The sequence below is a fragment of the Microchirus variegatus genome (assembly GCF_963457635.1).
Source record: "Microchirus variegatus genome assembly, chromosome: 2".
Taxonomy (NCBI): domain Eukaryota; kingdom Metazoa; phylum Chordata; class Actinopteri; order Pleuronectiformes; family Soleidae; genus Microchirus; species Microchirus variegatus.
Window position 1 is genome coordinate 6,002,155 of NC_139803.1, and position 13,868 is coordinate 6,016,022.

At 43.2% G+C, this 13,868-nt stretch overlaps 2 protein-coding genes across 2 annotated transcripts; one reads left to right on the forward strand and one right to left on the reverse strand.

Annotated features, from left to right (window-relative positions):
- Positions 1–1,093: 1,093 nt before the first annotated feature.
- On the forward strand, positions 1,094–6,400 carry rabgef1 (RAB guanine nucleotide exchange factor (GEF) 1; the record flags this gene model as incomplete). The annotated part of the gene is made up of 8 exons (XM_083909976.1): positions 1,094–1,272; positions 1,561–1,769; positions 1,847–2,013; positions 2,660–2,747; positions 3,564–3,696; positions 3,906–3,997; positions 4,541–4,797; positions 5,936–6,400. 8 exons carry the CDS (start codon positions 1,094–1,096, stop codon positions 6,359–6,361), a joined length of 1,551 nt encoding a protein of 516 aa, XP_083766102.1. The 3' UTR covers positions 6,362–6,400.
- A 3,885-nt stretch (positions 6,401–10,285) lies between these two features.
- Positions 10,286–13,566, reverse strand: LOC310944261 (G protein-activated inward rectifier potassium channel 2-like; the record flags this gene model as incomplete). Its single annotated transcript, XM_083909978.1, has 2 exons — positions 10,286–10,638; positions 12,669–13,566. 2 exons carry the CDS (start codon positions 13,564–13,566, stop codon positions 10,286–10,288), a joined length of 1,251 nt encoding a protein of 416 aa, XP_083766104.1.
- Between the last annotated feature and the right edge of the window lie 302 nt (positions 13,567–13,868).

The window sequence follows — 13,868 nt, forward strand, 5'->3', positions numbered from 1 at the left end:
ACAGAGACATAAAGACAGACAGGGACATACAGAGACATATAGACAGACAGGGACATAAAGAGACATCATAGACAGACAGGGAAATAATGAGACATTATAGACAGACAGCGACATAAAGAGACATTATAGATAGACAGGGACATAAAGACAGGCAGGGACATAAAGACAGGCAGGGACATAAAGAGACATTATAGACAGACAGGGACATAAAGACAGGCAGGGACATAAAGAGACATTAGAGACAGACAGGGACATAAAGAGACATTAGAGACAGACAGGGACATAAAGAGACATTAGAGACAGACAGGGACATAAAGAGAAATAAAGACAGACAGGGACATACTGAGACACAAAGACAAGACAGGGACATAAAGAGACATTATAGACAGACAGCGACATAAAGAGACATTATAGACAGACAGGGACATAAAGACAGATGTCTCTGCAGCAGAGAAACAGGACGGATTCCAGGGCAGAAGAACGTACCTTGCCCCCCTGACCTCCATATAGACCTCCATGTAGACCTCCATGTAGACCTATTGGCGCTTTTCCTCCATGAAGACCTCCACGTAGACCTCCCTGTAGACCCATGTCAGCAGATACTTTCCATATTTATATTTAAATTCTCCTTGTTTTTCAGTCACTCTCTCTTTTACATTTCAACAAACCATTTAGTTTGATTATTCTCTGGGTTCAACTCTTTATTTACCTTTGAAATATTCCATTTGCTGTTGAAAACGAAGGCAAACCCTCGTCTGCCTTTGATACATCTGTGTGTTGAAGGACTCCACAGTATAATCCCAGTTATACGTGTCTGTTACATTACCAAAAAAAGTACACGATATAAAGATATTAACACTAAGACTATATATATAGTCTTAGTGTTAATATCTTTAAAAGACTTAAAATATAATGTATAACGTACATTATAGACAGTATGGGCTTGATATTTACATTATAAACAAAGAATGGGAAATTCTACAAGTACATTGCACTTATTTTATATGATTACCCAATCACACAGTTTTCTGTCTTGATTCGCTGCGTACAATAAACACATTATGAATGATTGTTGCTCGTTACCCACAGCATCATGAGTCAGCGGACGGAGCGGCGGGGCATACACGTGGACCAATCGGACCTGCTGTGCAAAAAGGGATGCGGTTACTACGGCAATGCAGCCTGGCAGGGCCTGTGCTCCAAGTGCTGGAGGGAGGAGTACCAGAGGGTTCGGCAGAAACAGATCCAGGACGACTGGGCTCTGGCGGAAAAGTGAGTGCTTTACCAGCCCTTAACTTTCCCGGAAGATTTAAGATTGTTCTCATTTGTCTCAGGTTTGCTTTAGTTTAAACGATTTAATGCAGGATTACTTGTTAGAGTCGTTAACCAATGGCCTTAATCCTTTGAGGAAATACTCTTACAAGGAAAAGAATGTGGCTTACAGAGAACTTCTAGTGTATTAGATAAAGTGGAGCCTTTGATACCTTTGACAGCTATGAAAAGATGTTGTTCTTCAACTGTCATGTTCTTGTTTTTAATCACATATTTCCACGGCACCAGGCTGCAGCGAGAGGAGGACGCGGCGTACGCGAGCAGCCACGGCGCTCAGACGCAGCCCCACGGCCAGTCGTCGGCGCCACCGCACCCAGGACACGCCTCTCTGGGTCCTTTCTCCAAGTTTGAGGAGAAGAAAACCAACGAGAAGACGCGGAAAGTGACCACGGTGAAGAAGTTCTTCAGCCCCTCGTCGCGTACTCCTCCCAAGAAAGGTAGCGTACGACACAGCACGATCTCCGGGCGTCGTCTCCACTGTGTCTGTATCTCAAATGTCCTTCCTCCTCATCAGAAACCCAAGAGGGAAAAACACCCAGTCCGTCCGTCAGCCGCCACAACAGCTTCGAAACGGACCAAGTGTCCAGGGACTTTGTGGACTTCCTGAAAATCCTCCAGAGGCCGGGCCGGGAGATCCACAAGCAGTGTCGCGCCTTCATCGTCAACATGTCCAGCAAGAAGGTCTGTGGTGCTCACGCTGCACGTTTCATGCGCGATATAATGATTTATAACTGTATTTGAACAAAGTCTGAGGTGCTGTGATTCACCGTGTGCCTCAGGGAGAGCGGCGGGGAAAGTAAAGACTGTCCACAGGTAAACTCTGGTGTTTGTAGCTCGGGGGAAAACATGGAAGCTGTTCTCCTACTTCTGCCTCGTCTGGTCACTTTACATCACTTATGTAAAACCAAACATGGAGGCAGCAGTGGAACAACAGCTCGTGTGAGCTTTGGCGTTTAATTGATGATTTTGTTGCGGGTAAACAAAGCGGTAAACATCTTCTTAAAGCATGTTTTTCTTTGTGTCCCAGCTGGCAGCCATGTTTTCAAACCTCAGGCTAGTTTTCAGCTGGTATTCATTAAAATATGAACCTCCAGTGTGCTTTATCTTACCTTTAAATCAAAGTTTAACACCTCTACTTCCTTATTAGTCTGTTCTTAATACGTTACATGGCTCAGCAACAGTTGACATGAAGAAAAATTGCTCTTAAAACGCTGCTTTGGGAAACATCTGGAGGTAAAGGAGATCGATCGTGATTGGGAAACAGATCCCGGATCAGTAAAATGGTCAGCGTTTCAGCGTCCATGAACCTCTGGCGTCTCTTGTCTAGACACAGGACCTCAGCGCTGAAGAACTCTCCGAGTGCGTTCAGGATTTCTACCAGAACATGGCCGACCGCCTGCTGAGTCACTTTAAAGGTCAGATAATAATAAACTCTGCCATTATTATAGTGACTGTTGATGTTTGTGAGTCCAGTTATTATTTTCTCTGTGTGTAACAGTAACACTAGAGGGCAGCACAGACAGTAACTATTAACTGTTGTGGTTGTCCCTTCTCTGACCTTATGTCTCAGACCTTATGTCCATTCTCTTGACTTATATGTCCCTTCCCTGACCTTATGTCTCTGACCTTATGTCCATTCTCTGACTTATATGTCCCTTCCCTGACCTTATGTCTCTGACCTTATGTCCATTCTCTGACTTATATGTCCCTTCCCTGACCTTATGTCTCTGACCTTATGTCCATTCTCTGACTTATATGTCCCTTCTCTGACCTTATGTCTCTGACCTAATGTCCATTCTCTGACTTATATGTCCCTTCCCTGACCTTATGTCCCTTCTCTGACTTATATGTCCCTTCTCTGACCTTATGTCCATTCTCTGACTTATATGTCCCTTCCCTGACCTTATGTCCCTTCTCTGACCTTATGTCTCTGACCTTATGTCTCTGACCTTATGTCTCTGACCTTATGTCCCTTCTCTGACTTATATGTCCCTTCTTTGACCTTATGTCCCTTCTCTGACCTTATGTCTCTGACCTTATGTCTCTGACCTTATGTCCCTTCTCTGACTTATATGTCCCTTCTTTGACCTTATGTCTCTAACCTTATGTCTCTGACCTTCTGTCCCTTCTCTGACCTTATGTCCCTTCCCTGACCTGCAGACGTGACAGAGATGGACTCTAAGAGGGTTCCCCGGGACAAACTGTAACTATTAACTGTTGTGGTTCTCCAGGCTCATCAGAGTCTGTGGAGCAGGTGATGGACCAGGTGGAAAAGTACATCATGACGCGCCTTTACAAGGGCGTCTTCTGTCCAGAAACCAGCGACGACGAGAGGAAGGACTTGGCCACGCAGAACCGGATACGGTCAGTGTGAACCCAGCCCACAGTCACAGTGTGTTTGTGCACTTTAGCCTCGTTCACATGTGAGCGCACAGCGACAGCCAGGGGGGGGGAAACAGTGACTGGAACAAATTTGTGCAATTGCATCACATCACCATGGAAAAGCTTTGTGCCTTTTCCACTCAACACAGTACTTATTGTTGTTACTGTTGTTGTTGTTGTTGTTGTTGCAGGGCTTTGCACTGGGTGACCATCGAGATGCTGTGTGTGTCCATGGATGAAGAAATCCCTGAAGTGTCGGAGAATGTGGTCAAAGCAATAACAGGTCAGAGAGAATCAGCCCAGAAACTGACGATGGACTGATATAACCAGTCATTTTTCACACACACACAGAATATAAATGACGGATTTGTCCCAAACTAAAAATGTTGAGTTTACTGTCAAGCAGGATGAAGACAACAAGTTAGTGTTTTATTTGGATCTGGTTAAAGAAGTTATTGTAATAATAATAATAATAATGCTGATGAACAAATTCAAATAATTGACAGTTTGACAAAGTAAAAATTTGATTTTCTTTTGTAATTTGGATGTGTTTACACTTTTGTCCCTTCTTTGACCTTATGTCCCTTCTCTAACCTTATGTCTCCGACCTTCTGTCCCTTCTCTGACCTTATGTCCCTTCTCAGACCTTATGTCCCTTCTCTGACCTTCTGTCCCTTCTCTGACCTTATGTCTCTGACCTTATGTCCCTTCTCAGACCTTCTGTCCCTTCTGACCTTATGTTCCTTCTCTAACCTTATGTCTTTGACCTTATGTCCCTTCTCTAACCTTATGTCTCTGACTTATATGTCCCTTCCCTGACCTGCAGACGTGATAGAGATGGACTCTAAGAGGGTTCCCCGGGACAAGCTGGCGTGCATCACGCGCTGCAGCAAACACATCTTCAGCGCCATCAAGATCACCAAGAACGAGCCGGCGTCGGCCGACGACTTCCTGCCGGCGCTTATTTACATCGTGCTGAAGGCTAATCCTCCTCGCCTTCAGTCCAACATCCAGTACATCACACGCTTCTGTAATCCCAGCAGACTGATGACCGGGGAGGACGGCTACTACTTCACTAACCTGGTTAGTTTCATTATTCAGCAAAAAAAAAAATATCACTTTGAGATTACAACTGCAAACATAATCCAGACTACCATTGTGTTAATCCTGTTAAATCTATTTTTTCTTCTATAAATCTAAAAATACTGTTAAAGGGAAGTTTTATTTTATTTTATCATTAATTTAAAAGTCAAAACAAACCACTACAAAGAATAAGACTAATATTATGTCTGATAATCCTAATTCCAATCTGCTATAGATTAACACTGTTGTCCAAATCAACACCACAAATGTTTTAATCTCAGAATTCATTATTCCTGACTGTATTTATTAATCTGGAAAAATACAATGAATGTGATTGTGTGATGGATTAACACTCCGTTAAAACACTCGACTGTAAACAATAAATAATATTATTTTGAGATTATAACTGCAAACATAATCCAGACTACAGAAGAAGTGACATAAGGTCAGAGAAATGACTTAAGGTTAGAGAAGGGACATAAGGTCAGAGAAGTGACATAAGGTCAGAGAAGTGACTTAAGGTTAGAGAAGGGACATAAGGTCAGAGAAGTGACATAAGGTCAGAGAAGTGTCCTTAGGTCAGAGAAGTGACTTAAGGTCAGAGAAGGGACATAAGGTCAGAGAAGTGACTTAAGGTCAGAGAAGTGACATAAGGTCACAGAAGGGACATAAGGTCAGAGAAGTGACATAAGGTCAGAGAAGTGACTTAAGGTCAGAGAGGGGACATAAGGTCAGAGAAGTGACATAAGGTCAGAGAAGGGACATAAGGTCAGAGACAGAAGGTCAGGGAAGGGACATGAATGTCAGAATGGACATATAAGTCAGAGACATAAGGTTAGAAAAGGGACATAAGGTCAGAGACATAAGGTCAGGGAAGGAACATAAGGTCAGGGAAGGGACATAAGGTCAGAGAAGTGACATAAGGTCAGAGAAGGGACATAAGGTCAGAGACATAAGGTCAGAGACATAAGGTCAGAGAAGGGACATAAGGTCAGGGAAGGGACAGAAGGTCAGAGAAGGGACATGAAGGATTATGCAAACATAATCCTGAAAGATTAAGATCAGAAACACAGGTTACAGTTTACCTCTGGTGAAGGCAAACTGAGTTTGTAATTGTTCCATTTCCTTCATTTTTCAGTGCTGTGCGACCGCCTTCATCGAGAAGTTGGACGCTCAGTCCCTCAACCTCTCCTCGGAGGAGTTTGAGCGCTACATGTCGGGCCAAGCGTCGCCGCGTCTCAACAACAGCAGCTCCGACGGCGACTGGGCCGCCTCCGACGCCGCCGCCGCCGCCCCGACCAACCCGGTCCTGGTCGAGCTGAACCAGAACCTCGAGCTGCTGTCGGACCTCCTCGTCAAACAGGAGCGCGTGACGGAGGCAGCACGGAGCCTCCACGCCGACCTCCTCGCCTGGCCTGGCAGCGTGGAGCGCCAGGTTCGCGTCGCGCTGGAGAAGTACCCTCTGGAGATTGCGGCGGCGCGCACGGTTTCCGCCATCGACGCCAACGACGTGGACAGCGACAACCTGCCACCGCCGCTCACGCCACAGGTGTTTGCTGGGTAATTTACACTCGCCCCCACTCGTGTCTATCCCACTCTGCCAAAAACCACTCCTTATATAACTCCTTACTTTAACATACAGAGTTAACATATGGGACATAAAAGTGACTCCTGTTGTTCTGACTGTGTGAATATCTCCATCATAGAATCTAGTCGTGGTTTATTAGTCGTACATTCAGTCACATTTCACACTTTTACTCCATTTATTTCAATAAAGTCAAGGCGATCAGAGGTGGATTTGATCAAATTCAACTGTAGTGGAACTACGATATGGAACCTGATGTATAATATCAATATTATATAGAATTTATCCAATAAGAGAAGGAGCACTAACCTAACCCTTACTCACCAGCTGAATTTTTTTCATTTTTTTAATGTGTGTGTGTGTGTGTGTGTGTGTGTGTGTGTGTGTGTGTGTGTGTGTGTGTGTGTGTGTGTGTGTGTGTGTGTGTGTGTGTGTGTGTGCTACTGTTCTTATTAGAGCTGCAACTAACCATTATTTTGGTCATCGTTTGGTCCGTAAAATGTCAGAAAACGTCGATCGGTGGAAACGACGAGGTTCTCAACTCGTCTCGTGATTCTGTTTTTTAATGATTTCTTTGTTTTGTGGCGCAAAGAAACAAGAAATGCTTAAATCCGTCTATTTAAGAAGCCGAAACAATCAGAAATCGATGAATCGAGTGGATGTTTCAGCTCTAATTATTATTATTATTATTATTTTTCATGAAGTGACAGTAGGAAGTACACTCTTAGAAATAAAAGTGCCAAGTAGAACCGTATAAGGTTCTTCGGATTGTCCTCGTAGGAGAACCCTTTTGGAGGGTTCCACCAAGAACCCTTTTAAAACCATTTATCCAGGAAAGTGGTTTTAAAGGGTTCTCTGGATCAAAATGGTGGGGTTAGTGTTACCAAAAACCCTTGAAAAACCCTTTCTCCAGGAAAGCAAATGGTTCCATGTAGAACCTCAGCCCTTGTAGAAGAACCCTTTTGGAACCCTTATTTCTAAGAGTGTAGGATAAAACATCATTTAGAGTTGAACCTAAATCATTTCAGTCTGTGCCTAAATTCAGTTTTTAATCATTTCCGTCAAAGATAAAGATCATCTCTGATAACTGAAGCTCAAGTACTTCTTTTATTTTTAATTTATTTGTTTATATTAATGCTTTGATACTCACCTCATGACTCATGACTCATTCACTGCTGCAGAATCCTCTGCTGTCACCACGTCTCACTGTTTTCCTGTAAATCTGTAAAACGACAAACAACAGGTTTTTGACTCTTCAGTCGCTTTAAATTAACTGCTGTTGCTTTTACTATGTGTGTGTGTGTGTGTGTGGAGTTTTGTGTGTTTTTTAAGTGTGTGTTTTGATTTGAACCACTCTCATTTCAACAAATTAACTTGTGTTTTAACATTTAGTTTTTTTTTTTGTTGTTTTTTAAACACACTACGTTTAACATTTGAACATTACCTGTGTTTTAGAACTGTGTTTTATTTTCACTGTTAACAGCTGTTATATGCTATTCTATAAAGATAATAACACTAAGTTTGCGAATGTGTGATGGAACAACACGCCGATAAAACACTCGACTGTAAAAAGAATTTGAGATTATAACTGCAAACATAATCCAGACTATCATTGTGCTAATCCTGTTCAATCTCTTGTTTTCTTCTTCTTCTGTAAATATAAAAACACTGTTGGGAGAGGGAGGTTTTAATGTATTTTATCATGAATTTCAAGTCAAAACAAACCACTACAAAGAATAAGTCTTAACATTATGTCTGATATTCCTAATACACTGTTTTAATCTCAGAATTCTGGACCTGACTGTATTTATTAATCTGAAAAAAGACAATGAAGCAGTAGTTGAAACTACCTGAAATTATAATCCCGTCCTCCACAGAAGCTAATCTGGGTGTCGTTAACATCAATAAATGATGGCTTTTATTCTTTTCATTAGATTAGTTGGTGGTAAGAAAATCCAGATTAACACCAGCCTCAGACTTGTTCCCAAATATGACAAAAATAATAATGCTTTCTGGTTGTATTTGATTAAATATGTGGGTTAAATTGAAGTGGAAACAAAAGAAAAAGAAATAACTTTAATGCGATATAAATAAACTGTGTGAATGCTCCTCATGGTTAATGCTCACTGTTAGAAAACGATGTAAATGACAACTGTTGTATTTTCCATTTGAGTGAAGTAAAAACAACATGAAATTAAACGTTTAACTCGGTCTGTTTTGTTGTTTTTTCACTGTGAAGTGGTTTACACAAACACACACACACACGTCCTATAATATCATACATTTAAATGCGTTTTTAGTCTATTTTATTCCACATTTCATCATTTGATTTATGTATTACAATTACGTCATTCAATTCTTTTTTTTCCAGGATTAATTGGCAAGTGTAATATTTTAATTCATCCTATTTTGTTTGTCTAATGTTGCCTGAAAAGCACGTTCTTCAACCTTCACACAAGTAAACAATGCCAACCAGACAACAAAATACAAAACTTACCTGGGGTTCAGAGTCGTCCACTTCCTTTTTCCAAAAAAGGTAAACAAATAAATCAAAAGTCTGTTCCACGAAGTGCAGCAGTTTTATTAACTTTAATCTTAGTCTTACGTCCATAAAGAAAACTTACCTACACTCCTGACTTCAAACCGGAGAAAAGAAAGCTGAAACAAAATGGCTTCTCTCTCCTGTTCCTGCTGTTTTTAAATTAACGTAAAATTTAACAATTTGGCCCAAACTTGACAACAACTATTATTTATCTTAATTAAACAAATGAACTTTAACATCGCACACAAGCAGCAACTCACTCACTACGACTAATAACTACTTTTAATCAGGATTTGTTTGAAAAGGTGATGATGAGGAGGCTCAGAGGGGTTTATATAGACCACGCCCCCTAATCTCCTCATCCAATCACAGTGAGCCAATCTTCTTCCAATGAGCCAATCACAGCGCAGCGTCACACCTGGTTATTGACATCCACCTGAGCGATAGATGTTTATGGAAGTTTTTGGGGTAAAGTTATGGAACCAACTCAATGATAGAGTCTAATTTGTTTTATGTATTTTCTCCAAATTTATGATTTTCTTGCTTTTTCATACACAAAATATTAGCGCTCACACCAGATTCCCTCAGTCATCCATCCACCGTGTACCAAGACAAAAGAACACCATGAAAATAATGTGCTATAATTCACTGTTTATTCATGTTTGACACTGATCGGTGACGTATGAGGGAGATTTCCTGGAGGACTAACTTTCTCCACTTGAAGCCTCCGATTGTGCAAAAAGTGACTGAATGCATTTTTTTTTAAAGGGCCAGTGTCAGGAGTCAGCTGTAGTTTCATCCTTTAACAAACGTGGATTATTATTATTATTATTATTATTAATCTGGGAAGAATTGGTCATTGGTCTAAAGTAGACGACGTGGATGCATCCACGTCGTACAGTATGTACATAATACAAGATAAATCAACGATACATGCTTATTATATATGTTCCTGAAAAACAAATCAAAGTCAAACTTTATACACACAGTAAGGCATCGAATATGTACACAGCTAACCCAAAGGAATCTGTATCAAATGTTTTTTGTCAAATATTCACACAAAAACAATTATCGTCTATATGTACAAAAATACTTATGCAAATGCCCCTTAGGAATATTTGAATAGAAAAAAAATAAGAGGACTCTCAGGAAGGACGTCACGTAATTATTATTTGAAACATGCACTTTCTGCAAAAAAAAAAAAAGGTTTGCAGTTCAGCAGGAATGGGCCACTTTGGGGGGAGGGGGGGGGGTGGGGGGTCGTGAATCACTGAGAAAAAGTGGTTCATGGTGCAGAATACTTGGTCTACTGTGCTCGTTGGTCCTGGTTGGTCCTCGTGTGCGTCCGTCCGTCCTCCCGTCTACACTTTGGACTCACTCTCGACGTTGGCGACGTCCCCGTTCCTCTCAGTCTGCAGGTTCTTGGCCTGCTTCTCCGGGCTGACCTTGGTCTCCCGAGCCTCCTGCTCAGACTCCGGCAGGCCCTGCTGGCTCAGCCTGCTCGCCATGGACCAGGTCAGGGGCAGGCGCGCGCGGTTGGTCATGTCGGCGAGCTCTCTGCCGCTGCAGGCGGGCGTGTCCGTCTCGTAGATGTCGTGGAAGCTGTTGTAGTCCACCTCGTAGAAGCCGTCCTCCAGCGTCAGGACGGGCGTGAAGCGGTAGCCCCACTTGATCTCGCTGCTGATGTAGGAGCTCCTCGCCTGGCAGGTCATTCCTGCAAACACAATGGTAACGATGACACTTGAGTTATAGATTAGGTGGCCCTGAGGTGCAAAACACAACACAAATCAAAAACACAAACGCAAATCAAAAAACACAAAAACATTAACTCAAGGGCTCTATAGCGCCCCCTAAGGTGAAAACAAATGCAAAATTGAGTGCCACAGAATTTCCCGAAACTTGGTGGGAAGATGTTAGAGACAGATGCGAACAAAAAAGTCGACCGTAACCATGGCCTCAACTCAACAGGAAGTCGGCCATTTTGAATTTTGATGTCCATTTTGTCCTATTACTGACATAAAAAACAACACTAAAAATTGATATCAGTTCTAAAAACACGTCATCACTGACTCATATAACTTTTTGTTATATATATATGCTCCTGGTCTCTCTCTACTGTCTCTACCGCACCATTTCCTTTCACCACGACCTGTCATGGCACATCTTTGAGTTTTCTCTCCACATCTGTCCTTTTTTTCACCTAAAAGTGCATAAAAATGATTAAAAATTGTGCACTGTAGTAGCTGTAGACACAGTTGTTTCTCTTTAAAATTTTAAATCAATGAGTTTTTCCTGTTGAACCCAGGTGCAACTCAAAGTGCATAAAATGAAAAAGGTTGTGAACAGTGTTTCACTCCCCACAGGCCAACATTTGAATCGCCCGGCTGCAGATTCATCTCCAGCATAAGTGTCTCAAATTAACACTTAATTACAGCACTTTGCGTAAATGTTCTTAATCACATTTCACCAGAGCTTTCCTGAGCCTGTTCCCTGTGTTCTGATCGGCATCAACGATGCGATCTTTGGCCTCTGCGGGAGTTCCTCTGTGAGCCTATTGACACCGTCTCATCTGACATATCACGTTATATTCATATTTATCAGAGCGGGCCGATGGGTGGTGGGGTGTAAACACGGTTATTGGAGTTAATAAGACACGCCAAATTTCATGGAAACGCCCTCGATATTAATTAAGAAAGGAGATGGTGACGCCAGAGGATCAACAAAGTGATTATAATTCAATCCAAGGAAATGACTGTGAGACACAAACAGTGAGTGTTTGTGTTGAACAGTACGGCGGTTAACGCACGGGTGAAATAAAATCCAAAGCTAAATCGCTCCATCGCTCTGAGGAAAACATCGCGACAATTAAATTAGGTTTAGATTCAATAAGCTGCTCAGTCAGTAATTATCAGAATAAAGAGCATTTAGCCGAGTCATACATGGGAAAACTGTTGAATAAGTGGAAAAGGGAGGAAGAAAAGTCAGGAAATTGACAGGGAATTTGATTATTGTTAATGTTTTATGGTCAAAAACCTCCTAGTTGCTGTAAATGAGCCGATAGAAATATCTCCTTACTGAAGCTCTCCTCAGCCGCGGTGTTTCATACTGAAATCTCACACCCAGAAGACAGAGTGCGTTGTGATTGGCCAGCCAGCGTAGAGCCTTCCCAACTGTCTTGTGATTGGCCAGTACCCGGAAGTGACATAATCAGCACACCTGCCCTAAGAAGCGCAGCTCCCCCCTCTGGAACGGTGGATGCACTGCTCCTCGTTATCAAAACATTGTTATAACAGTGTTTAAAAATAGCTTCGTCACGACTCCCCGCCGCAGTCCCTTTGACGACCTTTGACCCAGAGTCAGAAGACACTGTTGCTCGTGAAACACCTCCACAACGGACGTTATTCTTCTTCTGTGGTTCAATGTACGCTACGGATGTGCCCGGACTAGTGCCCGGAGCAGGAGGATCTGCTGTTCAGGAGAACCGATGTTTACGTAACCGGAACGGGTTTTTTCAGAGATCTCGCTGAGCCCGAGATTACAATAAAACACAGCGTTCTCAGCAGTGGCTGAAATGTTTGTTTAGAACCTTCAGGGCTTCATAAACAAGGTAATGACGCAGATACACACTAAAAAACAGCCTTAATTGGAACTTCCGGTCTAGGTCCGCTTTAAGTAATATTATTTAAAAAAAGTGACTTCAGCTTCTCCCAAAGTCATTTTCTGGTAAGAAACTCAGATACTCACCTGTGGCCTCCACCATTCCCTCTAAAATCACCACGATCTCCAGCTCGTCCTTGGCCAGGTGAGCCTGCGAGATATCCCAGAAGGGGCTGTTCTGGTTGATCTCGTGGCAGATGATGAGCGGCGACACCAGGAAGAGCCTGTCGTCCCCCGTGCTGTAGCCCACGTTTATGTCCGTCTGGTTCAGAGGGATGAACTCCCCCTCCTTGGTCTGCTTGGACTTGATGAGCTTGGCCCTGATCGACGCCTCCACGATGTGCGAGTTGCGGAGGTCGCCCACCCTGAACATCAGGCACAGTCGCCCGTCCCTCATGGAGATGACGGCGTTGGTGGAGAACACCAGCGTCTCGGCTCGCTTCTTGGGCTGCGAGATCTTGACGAACATGCAGCCCACCATGAAGGCGTTGACGATAGATCCCAGCACCGACTGAATCAAGAGCAGGAGAATGCCCTCGGGGCATTTGTCCGTGATCACCCTGTATCCGTAACCGATGGTGGTCTCTGTCTCGATGGAGAACAGGAACGCCGACACAAAGCTGTTGAGGTTGTTGACACACGGAGTCCACTGATTGTCTGCTAGGTGGTCCAGGTCGCCGCGGAGGTACGCGATCAGCCACCACATGAAGCCGAAGAAGAGCCACGTTACGGTGTACACCAGCACAAAGATGAAGAGGTTGAACCTCCACTTCAGGTCCACCAGCGTGGTGAAGATGTCCGTAAAATAGCGGTACGTCTCCCGGACGTTGCCGTGGTGGACGTTGCACTTGCCGTCCTTCTGGACGTAGCGCTGGACCTTCTTGGTCCTCTCCATCGCTGCCAGATGTTTGGGCAGATCCTCGCGCGCCTGCTTTGGCAACTTGGGCTGTCTGACGATGGCAGGGCTCTCCACATCCTGCTCCATGGGCTTTCTAGGGGATGTCAAGCCTACCAGAGAAAGACAGGAAACAAGGCGGTGATATTGTTGTCCAACAATTAAACACCTGGACAAATAATACATCAATATATGTACAATTCGCCGGCTCTGTGGTTGCCAGACAACCAAACGCTGTGTCTGTAGCTGCACTGCCATGTCGGAAACTGTGGATTTATAACACTCATTTATATTTATAACCCTGGAGACACAATATGTCCACCTGCAGGGGCTGAGACAATTACTCCATTATTAATCAATAACCAAATTAATCGTCTCTGTTTGAGGGTGAT